This window comes from Eptesicus fuscus, chromosome 20 (assembly GCF_027574615.1).
Source record: "Eptesicus fuscus isolate TK198812 chromosome 20, DD_ASM_mEF_20220401, whole genome shotgun sequence".
Lineage (NCBI taxonomy): Eukaryota > Metazoa > Chordata > Mammalia > Chiroptera > Vespertilionidae > Eptesicus > Eptesicus fuscus.
In genome coordinates this window covers 28,233,585-28,260,170 of record NC_072492.1, presented here as the reverse complement: position 1 = coordinate 28,260,170, position 26,586 = coordinate 28,233,585, and the positions used below count along the sequence as shown (strand labels likewise).

Here is a 26,586-nt window from a genome sequence, read left to right as displayed (position 1 = left end):
ATCTATAAGACTTTATTTTAAAATATATTTTTATTGATTTTAGAGAGAGGAAGGGAGAGGGATAGAGAGAGAGAAACAGCAATGATGAGAGAGAATCATTGATCGGCTGCCTCCCACATACCTTCTACTGGGGATAGAGCTCACAACACAGGAACCTGCCCTGACCAGGAATTGAACCTTGACCTCCTGGTTCATAAGTTGACGCTCAACCACTAAGCCACAGCCAAGCTAGGATGCCCATTTAGACTTGATTTTCATATAAACAACCAATCCTCTTTTTCATAAATATGTCTAATGCAGTATTTAATTTTTTATACTAAAAAATCATTCAGTTTATCTGAAATTCAAAATTAACTGGAAATCCTATATTTTTATTTGCTAAATCTGACAACTCTAGATAAATGAACTGTGATTAGGCAAAATGCTAAATTAGGAAAAGCTGAGTGAAGGATACACGGAACTCTGTGCTGTCTTTGCCAATTCTTCTAAATGTAAAATTATTTCAAAATAAAAAGTTAAATTAAAAAATTAAGTTTATAAAAGACTTTAATGGCATGGGAAAATACTATTATGTAAAAAAAAAGAGCAGGAAACAGAGATGTATATTCATTATCATATCTATGTATGTATTCTTTAATGAAATTTATCCTTAATGGGTAAAGAACACTGAAAGGAAACATCAAATATTAACAGCAGTTATCATAGAATGATTGTATTCTGGATTGTTTTATTTCTTTCTTTATACTTTTTGGATCTCCAACTTTTTTATATATATATCTAATAATTTTTATTTATTTATTTATTTTTTAAATATATTTTATTGATTTTTTACAGAGAGGAAGAGAGAGGGATAGAGAGCTAGAAACATCGATGAGAGAGAAACATCGATCAGCTGCCTCCTGCACACCCCCTACTGGGGATGTGCCTGCAACCAAGGTACATGCCCTTGACCGGAATCGAACCTGGGACCTTTCAGTCTTCAGGCCGACGCTCTATCCACTGAGCCAAACCGGTTTCGGCATATCTAATAATTTTTAAAAATTTAAGTAGCAAACCACTTGTAAATTTTTGTTAATAGGAAGGAAAAAAAGAGCAGGAAACAGCATTACATAAAATAAACACTGTCAAGCAGCTGTCCTGAGCCCTATTTACAACATTCATAATTTCATTTAGAAAATTAGGTAGGATCACAGAATCAACTCTGCAGACTGTACATACACAGACAGCTCTTGTTTTATGAATGGAAAGGAGGGGGGAGGAGGTAGAAGAAACTATTGCTCTCAGCAAGAGTACTAAGTCGCAGATTTCATAATGACCTTCTCTGTCTACTCATTTCTGAGGCACTATGACAACTGGGAACCTCAGAATATCAAGGAAGGAGCATTGAGAGTAAAATATTTGGGGAGCAAAAGATCATGGAGGCTAAATGAGAAATGCTAAGAAAGTCAAAACATAAGAACACTCTCACAGGCCAACCAACAAGCAAAGCCAAAATATAATCTCAAACCTAGAGTCAGTTTTATTAACTAGAGGTCCGGTGCACGAAATTCGTAAATGGGTAGGGTCCCTAGGCCTGGCCTGTGATCAGGGCCGATCAGGGCCTTCTGGCTGCCAGTCAGCGCCTTCTTTTGTTCCACGGCACCCCCTGGTGGTCAGTGCATGTCAAAGCAAGCGATTGAACTCCCGGTCTCCCAGTCGAACTCCTGAGGAGACACTGCATATTAACCTTTTATATACAGAGATTATATATATATAGATTTCCCATGTTAAAGCTTGGAAGTGATGAGGCAAAAGATAGGATGGGAAAATAAAATTTCCTGCCCTCTCAATAATGGTTATTCTTGTGGATGAAAAAGGGGTTCTACAGAAAGTGACCTCTCTGGGTGATCTGACCATAAATTCCTAACTGGGCAAGGTCATGGTTTGTTATGCCCCAGGCATATAACTTTTTTTAATAAAAGGTTTATTTTTGCTTTAAACAAGCCCTGTCCATTGTTTCTGTGCATCTAGGTTCATACACCTTTGAAATAAACATAATCACCCTCAAGAAAATACATATTCTTGTAAAGGATCCTTTAATTCAATACACACACACACACACACACACACACACACACACACACACTGCTTCCTTCCATCCTTCTCATGTAGTCTTCCTTACTTCCCTCCTTAATTTCAAATGCATTTTTAAAAAAATATATTTTATTGATTTTTTACAGAGAGGAAGAGAGAGGGATAGAGTTAGAAACATCGATGAGAGAGAATCATCGATCAGCTGCCTCTTGCACACCCCCTACTGGGGATGTGCCCGCAACCAAGGTACATGCCCTTGACCGGAATCGAACCTGGGACCTTTCAGTCCGCAGGCCGATGCTCTATCCACTGAGCCAAACCGGTTTTGGCATCAAATGCATTTTTTGTTAATTGCGCAACTGTCATTCATTAGATCATTTCAGATCTTGCTTCCTGGCAACTGTTGTCAGTTTTAGCTCTAATAAACTCATAAAAATTCTCTCATAAAAATGTTTGGACGTTTCTTACATTGACATCTGAATTATAACACTAACAATATGTTTGCTGTAATCAAAAGTTTTTCAAATCTAAATTTCCAAGTTTTAATCTCTAATTTGCAAAAGACTTAAAGAGGTTTTTACAGTTAACAATTTTAACCTCACAAAAAGGACTCCTCCATAATGAATATCATATTACACTAGTATGGCACATTTTACTTTTCCAAAAGCTTTTGCTGCTCTTATTTAATTTTACCTCCATCACTAGATTTAAAGGAAATCACTTCAAACTCAGGAGTTTAAAGTGACAGACTAAAAAGAGAAGAAAATCCTTATTTCTTTGTAGGTCAAACACAAACATATACAGTTAAAACTAAAAAGCTCTGTCCTTTATAGCTTTTGATCAAATCATGTCACTACTCTTGTCCCCTTAACTTCCCTCTTGACCCAATGGCAGCAAGCGCTGAAAGCTACTCCTAGATTCTTTCAGAATCTAACCTCATCATTATTTCCTATGGATGAAGGTCTGTAATACAATTCTACATGATTTTTTTTATTGACCATGAATTTTAGGAAATATAAAAAAGCAAAGTACTTTTCTTTCTAGACCAGAAAGGAGATAGGAAAGGCTCACCTTCAAGGAGCCTTTTCTGAATGAACTTAATCACTCTCTCCTTCCAGAGTAGCAACCACTTGTCTTAAACTCAGAGACAGAAATTGTATTCTGGAATTATATATATTGAAATAATAGCAATTACAGATTGTTTTCCAATTAAGTCATTAACCAAAGATGCTTGCTAAGCATAAAATGTTGGCCACTTGATATTTTGAGTATATATTTTAAGAAGTTTAAGAGAAAACTAAGATGGAATTTCAAGTACCGTAACATGAATTATAATATAAAAAAAAGTTTTAAAGAAAGCACATACCCTAGAGGTAAAAGATCCAACTGTGGGGCTAATGTGATTCCAACTGGACCTCAACCAGAAATTCAGCATACTTGTTGACAAAACTGATTACAATCTTTGTTTGGTAGATAGCGTAGGTTGATGTAGATTTAGACTGCATTGTAAGCATGCAGAACAATCTGACCTCGAGTGGTATCCCACAAGGAGCAAATGTCAATATCCATACAACTAGATGGCTCTATTATATGCCACCAAATCATACATTAGTTATCAAAATTAAGATGCCTACAGTCTTAAATGGTCTTTCTTCTCAAATGTTAAATTAAATATCAATAATGAGGTTCAGAAATATATCAACCTAGCTGATCTTATCTACAAATAAAAAAGCATAGTTGTCTACAATGAGGAATATACAATGTATATTCCCACCAACCTATAACTTACTTGGGTATTATCTATATATATAAAAGGAGAAGTGTCGCCGAAACCGGTTTGGCTCAGTGGATAGAGCGTCGGCCTGCGGACTCAAGGGTCCCAGGTTCGATTCCGGTCAAGGGCATGTACCTTGGTTGCGGGCACATCCCCAGTGGGGGTTGTGCAGGAGGCAGCTGATCGATGTTTCTAACTCTCTATCCCTCTCTCTTCCTCTCTGTAAAAAATTAATAATAAAATATATTAAAAAAAAAAAAAAAAAAGGAGAAGTGTCCCTCCAGCTGGTAACTATGACATGCACTGACCACCAGGGGGCAGACGCTCAATGCAGGAGCTGCCATGACGTGCACTGGCCAGCACCACGGACCTGGCACCAACAAACCAACACTTGGCTTCCCCCAAGTGGGACACAGGCCCTGCCACCACCCCGGAGTGACACTCCACCAAATTGCAGCCAATGCTGCCCAAGACCCCTTGGCGCAAAATGCGGCCCACAGCCCAGCCCAGCCCAGCCCAGCCCAGCCCAGCCCAGCCCGGAAATGGTTGTTGTTGGTACCAGGTAATGATGTCAAGTAGCAATGCCTAGCTTCCTCTTCCTAGTGACTAGCCTCTTCGCAGTTTCTTCAGCCCAGGAACACGACTTGTTTTATAGCCAGGTGCAAACATTTTATACTTTAACCAAATGTTTGTGAAGCATTTTCATGTGCCTCATCTCATTTGATCCTCACAGAAGTCAGAACCCTATTTTCTTTTCATTAGCCGGAAAACGGAGATTTAGAAAGTTTAGAAACTTGACCTGACTAAAAATAAGTAAGAAATGGTGGAACTTGAAAATGACTTCATGTTTTCTCACTGCGCAGAATATAGTCAAACACTGCTGCAGTTAAATATTTTACCCTTTGTTCTTGGTGCGTAATCTACAATAATAATCTGCTTCATGTTGATATTTACTGCTGTGTTGCTGACATTACCTGAAAAAGAAGTTGGGGTGCTTCAATGGGCTGGAAAAAGTTTAGCTAAATCAGAAAGCAGGTCTAATTAAGCAAGTTTATTCTATATATATATAAAAGGCTAAGTTGACTTGTGCATGCGCAATACATATAAAGCTCTCACTGGCACCAATTGCACCCATGTGTTTCGATCTGTTATTGTCAATTGTGAATATGGTTGACACTTCTATTATAGGAGAAGGGAAAATAGTGATATTAAAATATTTCTTCTAATTAATTTCCTTTCAATGTGCACGAATCCATGCACCGGGCCTCTAGTTTTCTAATGTTTGGGTCATAAAGCTTAGAAAGTGATTCATCCAGTCTTTCATGGGTACTTTAGAAAATATGTGACCCAAGTCATCACCATCTCTGGAAAAGATGAGAAAGATATTCCAGCCTATCCATCATTCTCACAGACTTCTCATTTCTCACCTAAAACCAAACCCTAAACTTGAGAGGCCCACTCTTATCCTGTACAATGGCAATCACTTCACTAGGTTTTAGGTTACCTCCAGTTACCATCTCTTAGGAATGTATCTGTCCCTTTCATCAATATCATCTGTGAAGGATTAGGCTATTCACTCAGAAAGCTGAACCAGTCTCTAGTTAACTTTGGGTTCAAAGAATGAAAAGGAGTACCTGAACCAATATCCTCATTTTCATAAATGAGGAAAATGAGTCCAAAGAGATACTATGAATTGGTATGGTGGCATAGCTAATTGGTGGCAGATGTCAGAAGAGAGTTCTTGCTAACAGCAAATAAATTTGACTCAATTTAAATTACTCCAAGGACACCATATTCACAAGTGATTTAAGAAATAACTTTGTTTTATACTGGAAGATTAGCTAGCTGAGAAGTGAGTGGGAAGTGGCACTATCTCCTACACAGGATGCTGATCACACTTCAATCCATAGCTCCTCCACAAGCTATGGGAATGAGTTTTGCAATAGTAGGGCATGCAAACAAATTCTCAGGCACACATACCACTGATCACACAGTCTTTGCAATAAGAGCCACCAACTTTGGGAATGACTTGGCAACTATAAACTGCCTTGTAATATCATCAGCTGAATTTCCTATAATGGTATCTATCTTACCATTGCCAAACTCACAATTTCCAAATCCAACAAAGGATATTCTGTTTCACATGGTCTCATATTAGACAAAATTCTTAAGGTGCTGTATAGCTTTAAGAATTTAAATTTTTGGTTTGTTACTCCTCACCCAAGGAAATTTTTTCCACTAATTTTAAAAAATATATTTTTATTGATTTTAGAGAAGGGAGAGGGAGAGAGAGATAAAAACATCAATGATGAGAGAGAACCACTGATCGGCTGCCTCCTGCACGTCCCCCAATAGGGATCGAGCCTGCAACCCAGGTATGTGCCCCTGACCGGAATTGAACCAGGGACCCTTCAGTCCACAGACCAATGCTCTATCCACTGAGCCAAACCAGCTGGGGCTCCACTGATTTTTAGAGAGTAGAAGGCAGGGACAGAGGGGTGAGAGAGAGAAAAATACATCGATGTGAGAGAGACACATCGATTTGTTGCCTCTCACACAGCCCCAACTGGGGCCAGGGATTGAACCTGCAACCCAGGTACATGCTCTTGACTAGGAATCAAACCCGAGACCCTTTGGTGGATGGAACAATGCTCTAACCACTGAGAAACGCCAGCCAGGGCTAGGATTTAAATTTAACCCAATCTTTCTCAATAGAACACTGTGACATTTTGAGAACAATTTTTGGTGGTGTGTGATTATCCATTGTAGAAGGTTTCAAATCATTGGTCCTCTGTCCTCTAAAAGCAAGTAGTCCCACAAGGCACAACCCCAACACATTTACAGATGATCTTGAGGGGAAGACACAATCACCAGTATTAGCCCAACTGATGATGTGGTTCAGTGGTTGAGCATTGACCCATGAACCGGAAGGTAACTAGATTTCTTCTTTATAATCAAACATCAGGGCACATGTCTGGGTTGCAGGCTTGATCCCCTGTTGGGGGCATGCAGGAGGCAGCCAATCTCTCATCATTGATGTTTCTATCTCTCTATCCCTCTCCCTTCCTCTCTCTCTAAAAAGCAATAAAAACATATTAAAGATGTTTACATAAAAACAGACCTGACTCCTTAAGCAAGGTATTTCCCCTCTTTAGACCTCAGTTGTCTCATCTATTTAAGTAAAGGAATTAGACTAAGTTATCTCTGGTTCATTACAGTTCTAGGAATCTGTGAAGTACAGAGTGTATATCTTGAGTATACAAAAAAGGAGTTGAATTACTTTATAATCCATTAATGATAGAAGCATAAAGATAATAACAACAGCAATACCCAACCTAACTTATGTTTATCTAGGCTAGACCTATAATATAAACCCTGGCTGTATATTAGAATTATCTGAAGAGCTTTAAAAGAAATTGCCCCAGCTCCAAGCCAAGCCATTATCAAATGAATCAGAATCGGCGGTGATGGGGTTCATTTCTTAAGGCTCCCCAAATGATTCTGATATACAGTGAAAACCAAGAACCACTAATCCATAACTTTAATCCAAGAAATGCAAAGCAAATGACCAAAGGTTAGTATATCACACACTAGTTATATAATCAAACATCAACAAATAAGAATAATCCAGAGTTACTATTTACTGATATTCTCAATTACATATAGGAAATTGCATTTCTAGAAAAGAAGAGCTCTATAACAATCCGTTGTTCCTACTACAGCTCTTTATTGAGTACTGGCTGGCCCGGTCAGAAATAGAATATAACTTCTTGATATAATGAAGTAGTTCAAAGAGGTATTACTACAAATTTGCTTACCCTTGCAAAAGTCCTGTCAATCACCAAGATAGTTACAACAATTGTAGTCAAAGTAATACAGAGACTGAAATTCCTCAACATAACTCTCATCCTCTAGGTCTCAGTAAAAGACCTAGTATGTAGAAAGAACCAGAAAAAGTTGAGATGAATGTTTAGGAAAAGATACTTTCAAAAACTATACTCCAGACAAAGTACATCATTTTCCACTTACTCATCAAAGCTTTAAGACCAGTGACATAGGAAAAGAAGAAGCAATCTTGTATAAAATTATTCTTACTCTTTTCAGAACAAACTCAGTGAAAGCAGGACAGATTAAATAGGTAAAACATTAAACTTCTCTCTTACCTTACATGTAAGGCCAAGCCATCCTGTAGACTAGAGATCCCCATATCAGAGAGCGTATCCGAGCTGACGGAAGCGGGTGACAGAGAGCCCTCCTTCTCCTCTAGTAGATCCAGCTTCACCAGACTGCTGATCTCATCCTCTGAGTTATCTTCAGACACAGAACCAATTATGAATCGGGAGTGCTGGTTCAGCTCCAGAGGTTTGGCCAAGGGGGATGGCTCATCCATTATTTCTTCAAAATGAGCTCTCAGAGCTATGGAGAAAATGAAGAGTGAAGAAAGCAGGTTATAGATAATAACCTATATCTAAAGATAGCTACAGGTTAAACCTAGTTCACCACAGCTTGCACTTGGAAGCAAGGCAGAGTTTGAGAATTTGTTTCCTTAGCTATTCTATTTCAGGGCTTTTGTTTTCTACAAGGGAAGAAAATCTACATCATGGTAACTCTGCCTAAAAAATTAAAACCAATTTCCGTTTCCTCAAGAAATTATTTTTAAAAAATATATGTCAATCTCAATCTCTTTATCAATTTGATGATGTCCAAGATATAATCAGAAACCTTTCCAATAGGTGAACACTCCTTGTTTGTACATTGTAATTTCAGTTATTAGTATTGGGGAGAATGTGGTAAGGATTTTGGAAGAGTAGTGTTCATTGAAAACTTGATGTTTAGCCCTGGCCAGTGTGACTCAATTGGTTGAGCATTGCCTCATGCACCGAGAGGTCGACAGTTTGATTCCCAATCAGGGCACATGCCAGGGTTGCTGGCTCGATCTCCAGTAGGGCACATGCCAGGGGCAGCCTATCAAAGTTTCTCTCTCTCTCCCTGCCCTCCCTTCCTCTCTCTGTAAAATAAAAAATAAAAAATATTTTAAACAACAACAAAAAACCCTTGGTGTTTACAGTAAACTACATAACTACACATAAACTGTTTATATATAAATATACACATACTACATAGTGAATAGATATTCTACATGTATATATATGTATACATACATGGACACACATAAATATGTAGTTTACTTTAAAGCAAACTCCAGATGGGCATTTTTTTTTTATTTAAAAAAAAAAAATCTTTACTTGTCCCCCTGAGAGTTTTCTTAAATTACATCTGTCAAAAATTCACCCCAAAAATGTCTGCTTTGGGCTCTAATGTGCTGACTGATAGGGAGAAAGTGAATCTAATATCAAATTTAAATCTACAATTAAAATAATGGAGGTGTCTTAAAAAAACAACAAAAAACAAACAAACAAAAAATAATGGAGATGTCATCTCAATTAAGTATATGTTTTCCAAATACAGGACCTTACTAGTTAGGATTAGATATTGCCAAACCTAGAAAACTAATTAACAAAGACCAAAACATAGTTCTAAAGTCCACTACAATAAAGATCAAACTAAATAATATGGTATTTATTGTCATTCCAAAATCCCTATTAAATACACTTTAAAACTACACATCAACTTAGTATTAAACAGCTTGTGGCCTAACCTACAATTTTAATTCAGAGAATAATGATTCCCAATCCTGATTTTGAGGTGCTCTAAGAGTTGATATGTCAACAGGTAATAAGAAATTTATTAATAAATTTCATATGCTATAAATCACTTTGAGGCATAAAAGAACAGTGTTCTTTGACATTAGACAAAACATCAAGATTTTAAAATGCTCAGGAATCACCACTAAACATGTTAAAATTACACATGCACCATTATTTTTGTGCAATTTGTGAATCAGAGCTTGTTCATTTATAAAGATAAAACATATTTGTAGCTGAAACTGGTTTGGCTCAGTGGATAGAGCGTCGGTCTGCGGACTGAGGGGTCTCAGGTTCGATTCCGGTCAAGGGCATATACGTTGGTTGCGGGCACATCCCCGGTAGGGGGTGTGCAGGAGGCAGCTGGTCGATGTTTCTCTCTCATCGATGTTTCTAGCTCTCTATCCCTCTCCCTTCCTCTCTGTAAAAAATCAATAAAATATATTTAAAAAAAAAAAAAAAAAAAACACATATTTGTAATGCTAGAATAGTGTTTCTCAAAGTGTGGTTTCTAGATCAGGAGCAGTATTACCTGGGAATCCATTAAGAGTACAAATTCTTGCACTAACCGGCTTGGCTTGGTGGATAGACTGTCGGCCTGCGGAGTGAAGGGTCCGAGGTTCGATTCTGGTCAAGGGCATGTACCTTGGTTGCAGGCACATGCCCAGTAGGGGGTGTGCAGGAGGCAGCTGATCAATGTTTCTCTCTCATTGATGTTTCTAACTCTCTATCCCTCTCCCTTCCTCTCTATAAAAAATCAATAAAATATATATATTTTTAAAAGAGTACAAATTCTTGGGCCCTACCACAGACAAACTGTGTCAGTACCTATAGATTGGGGCCCACTAATCAGTATTTTACCAAGTCCTAAAATTTGAGAACCACTGTGCTAGAAGAATAAAGCAGTAATAATAAATTGCCGATACTGGGGAGGAACCAAGATGGCGGCATAAACAACTAATCTGCTGCCTCACACAACAATTTCAAAAATACAACTAAAAGACAAAAACGTCTACCACCCAGAACCACGGGAAAGCTGGCTGAGTGGAAGATTTACAACTAAGAAGAGAAAGAAGCACAATCGCTGAAAAGCTGAGGTACGGAGGCACGTGAATCGGGCCGGCGGCGGGCGGCTGGGTGCGCGGCTTTTCTTCAACCCGCAGGGAGACAAGCTCCCGATCACTCTGAAATCCAGTTTCTGGGGACACTCGGGGGACCCAGGCACCTACGGGGAGAAGCTGGACTCTCAGCCATCGGGTCGGAAAGTGAGAGTGACTTTTGCAGTGGTGCGCCCAGCAATCATTGTTTACTGCGCTGGAGCGAGGGGCGCAGGGACTTGGAAACGTGGAAAGGCAGAGACGGCTGACGGCAGCCATTGCCGTTGGCCACGCCCCAGCCTAGTGACGCCCTGAGACCCCGCCCTGCCCTGAGGCCCCGCCCCGCACATTCTACAAACCCGCCCCGGCTCCACACAGTGGCTTTTGCATATAAATGGCCTGTTCTGGAGCAGCTTAACCAACTGCAGCTCCAGTCAGACTGCTCCAAAACCGCCCAAGCAAAGGAGGAGAAAACTAGCCCTTGCTGTAGCTCCTGCTGGGGGACACACAGTACACAAGGGTACACCAAGAGTGTCCACCTCAAGTAACTGGGAGGCTGACCCGTTGAACCAATAGGACACCTAGTACACAAAACTACCCTACCAACTTAGGGAAGCAGAGAATATGAAAAGGCAAGGAAACAGATCACAAACCAAAGAAATGGAGGAGAACAAGCGACTGGACATAGAGTTCAAAACCACGGTTATAAGGTTTTTCAAGAATTTCATGGAAAAGGCCGATAAATTCAATGAGGTCCAACTAGAAATTAAACATACACTGACTGAGATAAAAAATATTATACAGAGACCCAAAAGCAGACTAGAGGATTGCAAGAATCAACTCAAAGATTTGGAATACAAAGAGGCCAAGGACACTCTTCCAGAGAAGCATGAAGAGAAGAGAATTCAGAAAGTTGAAGATAGTGTAAGAAGCCTCTGGGACAACTTCAAGCGAACCAACATCAGAATTATGGGGGTACCAGAAGAAGAGAGAGAGCAAGATGCTGAAAACCTATTTGAAGAAATAATGAACGAAAACTTCCCCCACCTGATGAAAGAAATAGACTTACAAGTCCAGGAAGTGCACAGAACCCCAAACAAAAGGAATCCAAAGAGGACCACACCAAGACACATCATAATTAAAATGCCAAGAGCAAAAGACAAAGAGAGAATCTTACAAGCAGCAAGGGAAAAAAAGTTAGTTACCTACAAGGGAGCTCCCATACGATTATCAGCTAATTTCTCAACAGAAACCATGCAGGCCAGACGGGAGTGGCAAGAAATATTCAAAGTGATGAATAGCAGGAACCTACAACCAAGACTACTCTACCCAGCAAAGTTATCATTCAGAATTGAAGGGCAGATAAAGAGCTTCACAGATAAGAAAAAGCTAAAGGAGTTCATCACCACCAAACCAGCATTATATGAAATGCTGAAAGGTATTCTTTAAAAAGAGGAAAAAGAAGAAGAAAGATAAAAATTATGAACAACAAATACATATCTATCAACAAGTGAATCTAAAAGTCAAGTGAATTAAAAATCTGAGGAACAGAATAAACTGGTGAACTTAATAGAATCAGGCATAGAATGGGAGTGGATTGATAATTCTCAGGGGGAAAGGGGTGTATGTGTGGGGAGTATGGGAAGAGACTGGACAAAAATCATACACCTATGGATAAGGACAGCGGGGGGGGGGGAGGTAAGGGAAGAGGGGGGGGTAGGAACTGGGTGGTGGGGAGATATGTGGGGAAAAAGGAGAAACAATTGTAATCTGAACAATAAAGATTCATTAAAAAAATATAAAAAAAATTTTAGTTAACACTTTAAAAAAATAAATAAATAAATAAAAATAAAATAAATAAATTGCCAGGAATGCTAAAAAATACCTACAGACATTTCTTAAGAGTTGGAGATTACTTAAGCTAACTTTTATGTTTAAAACTAGAATCAAATATAAAAAATATCATGCAAACTTGATATCTAAATTTTCTATAGATTTCTCCCTTGGAATATTGTTTCCTTAAATATTTTTTATTTAATGTCTCCAAGTTTTATAAAGGGTTCACTTCCAGAATATTAAACGAAGACCAAATCATTTAAAAAGGGGCTTAGGGAGAGAGAAGGAGAAAGGGAGGAAGAAGTTCTAACAGATGACCACTCCAAACATCAGAAAGTACAGCAGCAAAAAGGCTACTTCTTTCACATTTTAGAGCAGTTCGTAATCAAGTTTAAGAACAATAGATTTTTTTAAAAACCTCCATTTCAGCTAACAGAAAATAATGGCTGCCATCTTCACAAGAGAAATAAGTAAGGTATTCAGGGACAAATTCTACGTTATAGCCTGTCCAATTAGGTGACTAGACTAAAAAATAAAATTAATAAGAAGCATTTCTCTGATTCCATGGAAGAAAGGGGATTGACTAATAAATGAAAGGCTCTAAAAAGTCAACTTCAAATTTTTCTTTCCTAGCTAAGAACATGAAGGCAGCCTTCCCTAAAGGGTTGCAAAGATTGGAAGCATCCCAGTGTGAACAGCTAAAGACCTTTCCACCAACCAGCAACTCTACTGAATGGTATGCCCAGGCACAAGCCTACAAACCATGAGAAGAGAGGTCATGTATGGAAAATCACTGAGTAGCTGTCCAGACACTCTAGAAGATACTCTACAGCTCGTCCCACTTCCATTGATTCTAGCCCTGAATGAAAGAGAAAAAGTGGTGGCATACTATCACTGTCAGACTTGTTCACTCAAGTTATCCCCCCTAAAACTGCATCTATTCTTTTGTGGAAGGCAACTTTTAACATAAAAGCCTACAGGTTAATATTTTAGCACATGAACATTACATTTTTATAACACTGAAAACAAGGAGCATTATTTGTAACTGACCTCTTATAATTCTTACTGTCTGAGCAGATATCCACTTCCAAAAAGAACTAAAAAAAAAAGAAAGGGAGAGATATTTGAAGTATTTTTTTAAAGAAATTCAAAATTTATCAATAACTGTTTTGCTCAGCATAATATAAAGTAATAATACTCAAAGTATGATTTTCTGGTCAAATCTATTATTGAACTTGAAACATAAAGTTTAGTTGTTTACTATTTGTTCAAATCTGTGAATCAAACACATTATATGCTCAAAGACTTTTTATTCATGAAAGTATTAAACAATAATCCAATATTATAATTTCACAATGTGCCTCTTCCATGTATAAGTAGATGAACACATTTCAACCCTATGATTTCCAGTATTTCATCAAAAAAGAAGAAAACCAACTAGATCCGGTACAACCCAGTCAGGCAATGATTATGTTTCCAAACGGCTATACCCGCCTTGGTCAGTGTGGCTCACTTGGTAGGAGTGTTGTCCCATGCCGGTTCAATTTCCAGTCAGGACACACTAGTTCAATCCATGGTTAGGGTGTGTATGGGAGGCAACCAATTGATGGTGCTCTCCCCCTCTCTCTAAAATCAATAAAATGGCTATACCCACCCACAAAGAAAGGGAGAGGACAGATCTCCTATTACATTAGGTCCCTAAACTCTGAGACCAAAGAATCTCTAGTTACTTCCCAAGTCCAGGATTTCCTTCTAGGCCCAACAATTTAACTGTACCCAAGGTAGAAATTCTCAAATTTGACTATTTATAACCATCACCTGTCGAGCTTTTAAAAAACATACAGTATGTCTAAACTCCACCCCAGATCAACTGAGAATCAGAATTGCTGCTAGAGACCCAGAGATCTGAATATTAAGTTTCACAGTTGACTGACATAGTTCCACTGGTTTGGGGTGAAGAAAACTTAAGGAAAGAACCTATTACACAGATAGGGAAATCCAGAGCTTCTAAGAGAAGACCCTGAATGACAAGCAACAAGATTGGGGACAGTGTAGGTATGTTAATTGGGGAATTAAGATTTACCCAATTATGTAGTTTGAGCTAGGTATAATTTTGATTCATTCACACTGGACGGCCATTGTGTTGGCTGTTGTCATTTTTTAATTTGATAATCTAAGGGAAAGGAGGTCAGTGCCCCTGACTAAACAGTTAGGTATTACATGTTTTAAAAATTCTTGCAGCACACCAGTTGAAAATAGTTACATTAAGTGAAGAAACCAAAGGTGAAGAACAGTATGTAAAGTATGCATAAATTGTATTTAAAAAATTAGCAGAGTGGGGAGCATTTGTTTGAATATGAATAAAACCTCTATTTAAAAATAAATACATTTAAATAAATATATCTGATCATTACTATTAAGAAATTATAATGATATTAATAACACTGCTTGTCTCTGGTGAAGGGTACTGGATGACTGCAAGACCAAATTAGCACGGAGAATGTCACTATACATGCTTCTATTATATTTGTTTTCTCTCTCTTATATGTTTAAAATTTTGAACTATGTGTATGTATCACTTATGTATTAGCAACTGAAGATTTTAAATATGTTAACAGGAAGTTTTACCCAGCCCAGCCAGTAAAGCTCAGTGGTTGAGCCTCGACCCATGAACCAGTAGATCATGGTTCGATTCCAGGTCAGGACACATGCCCAAGTTTTGGACTCTATCCCCAGCAGGGGTTGTGCAGGAGGCAGCTGATTGATGATTCTCTCTCATCATTGATGTTTCTATCTCTGCCTCTTCTTTCCTCTCTGAAATCAATAAAAATGTTTATATGAAAAAAAAGTTTTACTCAATTCCATGCCACTCTAATCCTTTATCTCCTATCTGCCTGAGCATTTAAGTAGACAATGAGCATGTCATTCCCTTATTTAATATATGTAATGGACTCTGTTATCTCCTCAATGAAGCTGGAAAAAGTTATCTCTTCCAATCATTTTAGATCTATCACCAATAGCACCTTACAATGTTGTGTAAAAACTAGGCTTCTGCATGCCGTTTCATAGGAATTCCAGTTAACATTTGAGTTACAAAACTAGGAGACATGAAAAACGGGTTTATTTCAAATATTGTTACCTAGAAACACTTAGATGCTTCCAGGTAAAAAGCCATTTTGTGAATTCAAAAAGCTTTGGGATTATGAATCAATTTCCCCTTATAATCTTACTTCATAGAACAACAGTATTTAGAAAAAGCTGGAGCCATGATTCAGATGTGTCAGCTACCTTCTAAACAGTCTCAAGATAAAAATTTCTTCTTTGAAAACACATTGCTTTTTTTGTTGTTGCCCCCCCAGTTCTCTGGATTGTACTTTATGTTACTTGGCAGAGATGTAGAGGAGACATTTACAGGTTAAAGCAGCAATCCCTAGACCTCTTGGAGTTATAACATCTTGTGTCATTTTAAAGAGGTAGTTTTGAGTTGAAAATAATGACAAACTCTCAAAAATTAGTTGCCCCAGATGATGCACTGCCTATACCTGGAATTTTCAATAGGACTATCAGATAAAATATTCTCATATTAACTGGAAAATTGGACTATAAAATTCCTAAGGTACACTCCAATACTACAAGTTCTACTAAATTCTTGGATTTTGTAAGTTGGAATCAAAGGAAAATTAAGTAGCTTGCCTTGTCAGGGCCAGGAATCCCACTAAATGTTGACACACAAAACACAAACCAGCTATCTATCCTCCTGGTGCTAATCTACTGATATTACTCTTATTAAACTTGAAAACTAATCAAGCTCCTATCAACCTACTATCCCCCCAATTTGGCATGTTTGTAAATACATACATATACATGTGTGCCAACTTCTATGACTCAGGACAGATTTGAAAGCTTTCTACAAAAACAGAGAGTAATTTTTAGGAACTTCATTAATGAGCATACTCTCTATTTCTATCATTGGAGATAGCCAAATACACATAAATGAAACCTTACATTTCCAGAAAAAGATTCTCCAAAACTGAGTCTGCTTTTCAAACTTAACTCCATAAACTCATATGTGTTATTTTGAAAATGAAAATCATTTATACAAGCTTATTCTCTCTGGGATGATCACTAGTACTGCCAAACAATTTTAATTCCTACTGTCATGTGATGGTAAACATTACTGTGGTTCCTTATATAAAGGAGGGTGAATATGGCATTGGGAAACAATGAAATGAACCTAAGTCCCAAATAACATCATTGGAAGGCCAGACCAGTTGGGGGCACCAACCTTTGGGTAAGGCACTTAACACTGCTGTGGTTGAAGCCGCTTTTCACTTGCTTAAACATTCCAAGACTAGATGGCTTTATGATAACTTGAATAAATAAAAAATTGGTAAGACAACTGTATCATTAGAGCACACATACTAAGATTGACTAGTTGAACTCATAAGAACCTATACTGTATCAATCAGATTCATATTCTTTGTATTAAGTGCAACGTCCTTATAACACTATTTGTCAGTTTTCTAACTAATAGGATCTTCACATAAGCCATTACATTCAAGTAAAGTAGTGAAGAGTCACTAAATTGTACACTTATTGAAACAAACAAAAAACTAGTTAAGCAATAATCTGTTAGAGTAGAAGATCAGTGAATACTTCCTTTAAAAATGTTAGTCACTGCCCCAGCTTGTTTGGCTCAGTGGATAGAGCATCAGTAGACTGAAGGGTCCCGGGTTCGATTCCAGTCAAGGGCACATGCCCAGGTTTCTGGCTCGATCCCCAGTAGCGGGCGTGCAGGAGGCAGCCGATCAATGATTCTCTCATCATTGATGTTTCTAACACTCTCTCCCCCACTCCTTTCCTCTCTGAAATCAATAAAAATAAAAAATAATAAAAAATAAAAAAAAATGTTAGTCACCTCATAGTTAAAGAAACTTTTTCAACCAATAGTCTTTAGTGTTCATTCACTTCTTCATAATCTTGTAGTTTGAAGGGTTTGGAAAAATGCTTGATGCATAGCTTCTACAGTTATCTAACCTAATAATACCCAAACATGCAATCTAACCTAATAATACCCAAACATGCAAATTGACCGCACCTTCGCTACGCCCACAGCCAATCAGAGCGAACAAGATGGCGGTTAATTTGCATATGCGGGTGCTGAGCAGCCTGAGTCCTGTAAACGTCCTCTGGACCCAGGCTGCTCAGAGCCTGTAGGCCTGCGCTTAGGTCCTGAGCGGCCTGGGTCCCATAAACATCCTCCGGACCCAGGCGGGATCGCTTAGGTCCTGAGCAGCGGGGGCCCCAGAACGCCCCCTGGCCACTGGGAGCCTTGGTGTGCGGGAACATTCCCGCCCCCAAACACTTGCAGCAGTCTGGGGTCTGGGACCTAAAGCTGCTCAGAGCCTGTAGGCTGGCGCTTAGGTCCTGAGTGGCAGGGGCCCCAGAACAGCCCCCTGGCCACTTGGAGCCTTGGCGGGGCGGGAACATTCCCGTGTCGCTATGTTCCCGCCCCCAAACACTTGCAGCAGTCTGGGGTCTGGGAAACATCCTTCAGACCCAAGCCTCTCAGATCCTGTAGGCCTGCGCTTAGGTCCTGAGCAGCCTGGGTCCCATAAACATCCTCGGGACCCAGGCCGATCAGAGCCTGTAGGCCTGCACTTAGGTCCTGAGGGGCAGGGTCCCAGAATGCCCCCTGGCCACTTGGAGCCTAAGGGTGCAGGCGCCAAGGGGCTGGGTCCCGCAAACATCCTCAGGACCCAGGCCAGTCCGAGCCTGTAGGCCCCTTGCTTAGGTCCTGAGTGGCAGGGTTCCCAGAACGCCCCCTGGCCACTTTGAGCCTATAGGTGCAGGAGCCAAGGGGCTGGGGGCGGGGCGGGGTGGAAACATCCCCTGTCACCATAGTGCCCCCAGCCGCTTGGGAATGCTCCAGCACCAAGAGGCAGTTTGGTTCCACGCCCCCAGCCTGGCGCACATGATGGGGGGCTGGCTGCTGGCCTCTGGGGTGTGTGGAGACCCTTGGGGGCCACCACTGCGTGCGGCCCAGGGGTCCCTGCATGCCCCCCAGCCTGGCGCCCATGGTCAGGGCTCATACAGGAGGCAACCAATCAAAGTGTCCCTCTCACATTAATGTTTCTCTCTGTCTCTCCCTCCCTAAAGAAAGTTGTCATTGTTTCTTGGTGAAGGGACTGGAGTCCGTGTTGATGAAAACACCTTCGTGGCTGTGGTGACTGGTAGTGGCTGCAGCAGTGGGGTGATGGGGCTGGTGCCTTCCCCTGATCAGCCCGGTTGCCTCCCACAAAGGAGAGTGGGGAGCAGGCCTAAGCCATCAGTAGGACATCCCCTGAGGGCACCCAGTATGTGAGAGGGGGCAGGTTGGGCTGAGGGACCCCCCAACCCCAGTGCACGAATATCATGCACCAGGCCCCTAGTTAATCTTTAAGAGCATATTAGATAACCTTTTTTCTGAATTGTAAAAAGACTCCTCCAATTAGAAATTCTAAATTCCAATGTATTATTCCAACAAATTTCCATTTTAATTTACTTCTTTCTTCAACCACGACTATTAGTATATTATATATTTTTAAAAATTATTTTAAAGAAAGAAAAACACTAGCCCCAGACCTGTTAAACCAGTCTGTGTGATGGCCAAAATGTCTTCCTAATCACTAACTGAAAAGGTAGTAGAATTTTACACAATGTTCTACACCTGAACCTGTTCACAGCACTTGAGATAGGTAAATATCAGAGAGAGTTCTGAGGCTGGCTCTTTCACTATGCCAGTTCTTTGACATAACCTAGTCATCATCTGAACTATAAGCTCACTAAACTAAATACCATCATTTCCCAATCCTTCCTCCAGTTTTAAAAACAATTCAACTTAGGCTTGATATATTTCAATTCTGCACTGGTAAATTCAAAACAAATCTTCTGCAACACAAGTAAACCCAAGCGGCTTTGTAAATAAGTGCTTTGTCTTTGACATCTTTCATATGCTCACTTTACAATATTGGTTAACTATTCTTGGGTTCACAACAGTCCTCCTATCATTAGAAATGAGAAAATTAAGTCAAGAAAAGTGGGAAGAGACTGGCTACTTTGTAACAAGCAGACACTTACCTGGACAATGCAGCTGCTGTCCTGCCCTATATTACTGTATTAGACCACAGCACTTTCCTTAAAAGTGCTTGCCAAATAGGCAGCAAAAAAAAAAAAAAAAATACTTCTCAATCACAAACATCCAAAGCATTCCCACCAAGAAGTAAGAGACAAGTCAGATAATTCCTACCACCCAGAAAGAAGAAATCATGTAACCAAAGTAATCATGTTTCTCAATCTGTATCATGGGGTTGGGAAAAAAAAATGAATGAAAAGAAATCGAGATTAAAGGGATCAACCTCTGAGATTGAGGACTAGGTTATGAGATTTATTCCACACTTTGGGAAATTACTGGAAAAACTGCTTAAGTAGAAATGGAATCAATCAGGAAGTCCTAGGATCTTTTGATTTTGGACTTTAAACCCCAAAACAAAAGTATCTGAAATTAAAGTATTCCCTCTATTGGAGCAGCTATATCCTCATATGCTTCTATAAAATCTACAAGACCTGCATGGAGTCCCTGGGTATTTAGAGCTGATTCTAAGTGTCCAGGAGTGTCCACTTTCTGTGTCCAAATCCAAAAATAATGTTGGCACTGACCCGAGCAGGACCTTGACGCACATTTCCCTCTGAAATTAGCCTCACATCACCTTCCCACGTCCTATCCCCAATAATACAGCAGATGGGAAGGAGAGAGTAACCACAGGAAAGTACCTTTACTAGTCCCTCGCAGAAAACATAAACCCTGGGAGCAAGATCTGGCAAGGAACAACTCGCCTGGCCGTGGCTCGCACCGCCGTACAAAGACGCAGAGAGACCACAGAGGCCAGGGTCTCCGCACCCTACACCTCACTCCCAAGAGTTAGAAGACTTTCGATGCCACTGGACCCAACCCTCAACATCCCCCTCCCACGTGGGTCTTCGCCCTCTCCCAGGCGCAGGGTCGCCTCGGAGAGTCGTCAGAGGAAGGAACCTGACCTCGCCGGACCTAGCACGGGAGTGAGGTACAGGGAGCCCCAGGCCCACATTCCAGCCCCTTCCTAGAGGCCCTGGGCGGTACGCCTCCCAGTTCCGGGTCTCGGCTCCCACCCCGGGGCCCCAGGCCCCTCCATGACCCCAGAGAGGGGAACCCGAGGCCCCGGAGCTGCGGGGAGGGTTGGGCTGCCGAGCACTGGGGGTCCGGCGGGATGGAGCCGGCCGCGTGCGGGCGAGCGGAAGATGGGAGGCGGCCCCCTGTGGCCACCTCCCCTCTCCTCCCCGGGCCCCAGCCTCTCCAAGGCCAGGAATCACCAGCTCTGGGGCACCCTCACCTCACCTCCCGGCGGCGAGTCCGCGGTCCGGCGTCCCAGAGCCCCTGCGCGGAGGCAGTGCTGGGCGGGAGGAGACGCGGGCAGCACCGCGATGGCTGACAGGCGCGCAGCTCCAGACCGGCCGGGCTCACGGGGAAGGGGCGGGGCCTCACGCGAGCCGGCCCGCCCCCGCCCCGCCCCCGCCTCCCACCTCAGCCTGCAAGCCACGTGGGGTGACTACGTCCGGGGTTACTCCAGGCTGTTCACCTCCGACCCCACTCCGGGCGGCAGCGCGGTCCGGCCGGCTGGGAGGCGATCTGCGGGTTCCGAGGGCCTGGCGACAGCCAATGGGAGGGAGGCGCGGGGCGGGGCGACGTGAGGCGATGCCGATGGTCCGAGCGCGCTCTGCCATTCGGGACCCAGCGGCTCGGAGGCGGGCGGGTCTAGGGCCATCGCGGAGCCCCAGTTCGGGCCTTCGCCGCCCTTTCTGCCGGGGGCGGGGGCGGGGTCCTGGGCCGGCCGGCCGGCCACTCCCCCTTCTGCCGGACACGGGAGGGGGGGAAAATGGCCCTGCGTGCACCTCCGACCAGGGAGAGAAACGCCCGGGGCCCGCAGGGGGGTAGCGCGGGAGGGGAGCCCAGAACGGAGCAAGACTGAGTAGAGCGGTTGGTGCACGGGCCTCGTGAGGATCTTCTCGTGTTCAAGTCTAACACCCTGAAGAGGTGGGTGTTGCATCGTGAATTGCCCAGGATCACTCGGGCTGGTTTGCAAGTTAGCGCAGGCTAAGTAAGCCCTATTCTGGAACCACATAACCAGACTCCCTTGGCTTGCTCCTCAGACCCAAAGCTGCCCACCTCAAAAGAGTCTTTGCTGCTGGATCCTGGAGCGGTGAGGGCAGGCCTCAGTCAAGAAAGCTCGGTAAGAAGGGCAGTGTAGTGAAGGACCGCAGTTTCTTCTGCCTGCCCTGGGCAGGGAAAATACGTGGCAGTAAATTCCTGACTTCTCGGATTTGAGTGTGTCTCCCAACTTCCACTGTGGTTACACCAAACCTTTCAGATGACGCCAACCAATTTCTCTAGTTTTTCGTTATTTATAGCAGACTTTCATGGTGGCTGTGTTGAAAATTAATAGGAACTAAAAGAAGGCCCAACATACAATACAACTATTGTACAAGGAGAAAAGAGAAAATTGCACTTCAGAAGAATGGAGTGAGTTTAACCCCTTGCAAGGATGTAATGAGCGCCCAGAGTATTTTTCTGTTCCTTACACAAGCTTGTGCTAAAGGCCAAGCGATGTACAGAGGATGATTTGGCAAGAAGTTTTGTGCCATAGGGCAAAAAACGCATAGGGTAGAAACACACACCTGAGGTCAGAAGTTCTTGGGCCAAGTAGAGACAGGAAGATTGAAGGATTAACCAACAAGGAGCAATATTCATTTAGGAGCCCTCAATACCATGAGGTGGTGGCTTCCCCAAGAATTTACCAATCTACTTTAAAATACTAGGGACTAGAAACAGAAATTTAGAAAGATGTAGACTTGACAGAGCACTGACCCACATTTCACAATAGCTGTGTTTGTCATTGGATGCATGTCAGTTGAACAAACAAAGGAAATAAGAACTTAAAGATAATTGCAGGTTTAACAGGATGTTTGACTTGGCTTACTGGAAAAAAAAAAAAAAAAAAAAAGCCTGGAAAGAGGGAAGTTTTACCTCTCCCTAATAGTGGTCTCTGAAGCTGGCATGAAGGAAGTGACTTTGGAAAGAATTAAAAATCTTGAGGTTGCCTCTTTTCTTTTTCATCTGCCTTTCCCATGAAGTAATAGGAACTCTGGCCCCAAGATTGCTTCTTAATGGTGCTGCTGTTTACCCACATTAGGAGCACTGCAAAATCAGGTTACCCTCAAAAACTATCCTTACGTGAAATTTCAGCAAGCCATTACATGTCCTGCTTTTGACCTCACTGAATATTTGAAGTAATTGAGCTCTAAAGAACTAGCCAAGGGAAGGCCTAATAAAAGAGCTGCAGTGAAAGAAAACGAAGGATGAGATAGGATATACCAAGACCATGTACAATCTAATAATCTAATTATCACCATCAAATGTTAAGACAAGAGGGTAGAGCTGTGTCTTTAAGACAATACACCTGAAATTTCAACAACTCCGAAGTGGTGCATGCCAAAACCTGCCAATCTTTACTGTAGGCTCTTTAGAGCTGTTTCATGAGTTCTTGCCACACAAGCCATTATGTCAGTAAGAAGCGGAGGAGGAGAGCCAAAGGGTGGAGAGAACTTACTATACAAGACTAACAAGTGGAAGAGAAGGGAGTAGAACATTTCTAGAAGCTGAAACTAGACAGCAATAATGGAATGAATTATGTCCCAGAATTCATATGTTGAAGTTCTAATCCCCATCACCTCAGAAGGTGAGTATATTTGGAGATAGGATCTTTAAAGAGGAAGTTAAATTAAAATGAGGTCATTAGGGTAGACCCTAATTCCAAATGATTGGTGTCCTTATAAAGAGAGGAAACTAGGACACAGTCACACACAGAGGAGAGACCATCCGTGAATCACAAATTGATGAAGCATTTGCCAGAATTGTTGCTCTTATGCTGGAGAAGATGGCCATCGACAATCCAAAGAGAGAAGCTTCTGAAGAAACCAACCCTGGGAACACTTTGATTTTCAGACTTACAGTCTCCAGAACTGTGAAGAAATAAATTTCTATTGTTTAAGCCACCCAATTTGTGGTACTTTATTATGGGAACCCTAGAAAACTAATACAAGGTCCCAAATATCAAATGGCTTCCAAGTTTTTTAAGAAGGTTGTCAGATTTATCCTCAACATTCCAGATATCATCCAACTTTAAAGATGGTCTCAAATATTGTACATCAACTATAATTGAAAAATCAATTTTTAAAAAATTAGGGGAAAAACTCGGCCATTATGGGTCAGTGGTTGAGCATCAACCAAGGAACCAAGAGGTCACAGTTCAATTCCTCGTCAGGGCATATGCCCAGGTTGCAGGCTCAGTCCCCAGTAGGGGACATGCAGGAGACAGCCAACTGATGATGTTTCTCTCTTGCTAAGAAACTCAATAAAAACATATTTTTTAATTTTTATTTTTTTAAATCCTCACTGGAGGAATGAGGATATTTTTTCCATTGACTTTTTTTTTTTTTTTTTTTTTTTTTAGCGCAAGTGGAAGGGAGGGATGAAGGAGAGAGAGTGAGGAAAGAAACATAGATATAAGAGCGACACATCTGTTGGTTTCCCTCTGTTCACAGCCGGGGATTGAACCTACAACCAAGGTACATGCCCTTGACCACAAATCGAACCCGCAACCCTTTGGTCCAAAGGCCAACGCTCTATCCACTGAGCCAAACCCCCTAGGGCAATAAAACCATTTTTTTTTTAATTGGGGAAAAAAATGGTCTCTCACCCTACTGTGGGAAAGTAAGAAAAGTCTGAGGGGTCCCTGTCATTAAAGTGACTACAATCTAGTTGGGAAGACAAAACTAAATGCAAAAACCAAATGTCTGCAACTTGCTCCTTAAAATGACAGCCATGTGAATTTTATATGAGCCATAGATGAGAGAGGATAAATTCTAAAAAATGAATAAGCCCAGGAATACATAAACAGTATGTTTATATGTGTGTCACTGTGTATATGTTGGCACTTTATTGTCCATTATACTTAAGTTTATGGCAATCTTTCTTAAAGAAAGTCTGTTTCCACTGAGTACCTGCAACAGAATCATAGGTACTTTTTTTTAAAATATTTTATTGATTTTTTACAGAGAAGAAGAGAGAGGGATAGAGAGTTAGAAACATCAATGAGAGAGAAACCGATTCAGTTGCCTCCTGCACACCCCCCACTGGGGATGTGCCCGCAACCAAGGTACATGCCCTTGACCGGAATCGAACCCTGGGACCTTTCAGTCCGCAGGCCGACACTCTATCCACTGAGCCAAACCGGTTTCGGCAATCATAGGTGCCTAAATAGAAAATGGAACTGTGAAGAGTCCCCTGTCCTGGTAGCTGCCATGGTTCCAACTTTCTTATGTAGCAAAGTCAGTGATCAACAGTTGGGACAGAGGACAGAGGAAATACTGGGATGTTATTTCCCCCTGGTCCTCAACATATATACTCCAATCTGGTTTATAGCTCTTGCCACATTTATTCTTACCTTTGCTTCTACTGTCAAACTTGTCCTTCCTCTCCCTTTTCTCTAAGATTTCTTTACTTCTCCACCTTCTACTGATATATCTCTCCTCTGAGTTTCCGTAGGATTCTAATCACCACCACATGATTCAGCATTTATTAGGCTTTAATTTTTGTGTCTATTTGGTTTTAGCTCTCCAGCTAAATTTTAATAATCTTAGGGACAGAGAGTGTTTCTTATAGTTTGGGTTTCCCCTCTATAACTACTAGAGTAGGGCTAAGTAAGTGATTCATTGACTCAAGTAAAGATTAACTAGTTCTGTACCTGACAAGTCACACTGCTCCTTATGTCTGTCTGCTTATCTGTCTTCATGTTGCCTTTGGGAGGCAAAGCCTCCAGTAGGATCCTTAGCTGATTTACAGATGGACAGACTTCACCAAGAAAAGTCAGGTCCTTAACCAGAATTGTAGCTCCAGTCATGAGATAGAGAAAAACAAAACATACAAAACTTTATCTGAACACTACGTTCCTTTGCTCTGGTCAACCATTCAAGTTTGTTCAGAGTTAAGAGCCTGGGAACTTCACACCATAAAGTCAGAAAATGTCCTCAAGGATGGACCTGATGATAAAAGGTAGGATTGCACAATGAAGGACAGGGTTCAGAGTGGAGACCCACCAGGATGTTTTCACATGGACATTAGGGTTTTCACTAGGTATTTCAGCTCTCCTTCCCTCCTAACCAATACTAATCACTTCCAGTGCCCATCTATACTATCTATATTTCACAATCCTCAAATCTTAGCTACTTCTTCCACAGTACTTCCAATATCTTTTTTTTTTTTTAATCTCTAAGTCCTACACATCTCATAACTAAATACCTAGAAAAAGTTTAAAAGGCCCCTTTAGAGAGAGGAACCAAGATGGTGGCAAAGTTAAACAACTAAACTGCCGCCTCACACAACAATTTCAAAAATACAACTAAAAAACAAAACATCTACCACCCATAATCACAGGAAAGCTGGCTGAGTGGTAGATTTACAACTAAGAAGAGAAGGGAGTGCAAACGCTGGAGAGCTGAGGTACAGAGGCGCGCGCGAAGCGGGCTGGCTGCGGGCGACTGGGCGCGAGGCTTTTCTTCAAACCGAAGGAAGACAAACTCCCGATCACTCTGAACTCCAGTTTCTGGGGACACGCGGGGGACCCAGACGCCTACGGGGAGAAGCTAGACTCAGTGAGAGTGACTTTTCTGCAGAGGTGCGCCCAGCAATCAGGGTTTGCTGCGCTGGAGCGCGGGACACGGGGACTTGGAAACGTGGAAAGGCAGAGATGGCTGAAGGCAGCCATGGCCGTTGGCCATGCCCCAGCCTAGTGACGCCCTGAGACCCCACCCCGCCCTGAGACCCCGCCCCGCACATTCTACAAACCCCGCCCAGGCTCCACACAGCGGCTTTTACATATAAATGGCCTGTTCTGTGGCAGCTCAACCAAATTAACTGCAGCTCCAGTCAGACTGCTCCAAAACCGCCCAAGCAAAGAGGAGAAAACTG

General features: G+C 41.5%; 1 protein-coding gene across 1 annotated transcript in view; it reads right to left on the bottom strand.

Moving 5' to 3' along the window:
- The window catches only part of ACACA (acetyl-CoA carboxylase alpha), a 212,024-nt gene extending 191,030 nt beyond the window's left edge, over window positions 1-20,994 (bottom strand). Inside the window, exons 1-3 of the mRNA XM_028157549.2 lie at window positions 20,894-20,994; window positions 13,536-13,582; window positions 8,011-8,263 (exon numbers count right to left, since the gene is read on the bottom strand). Of these exons, the coding sequence (XP_028013350.1) occupies window positions 8,011-8,237 (227 nt within the window). The 5' untranslated portion in view covers window positions 8,238-8,263; window positions 13,536-13,582; window positions 20,894-20,994. The remainder of the gene's footprint in view (window positions 1-8,010; window positions 8,264-13,535; window positions 13,583-20,893) is intronic.
- Between the last annotated feature and the right edge of the window lie 5,592 nt (window positions 20,995-26,586).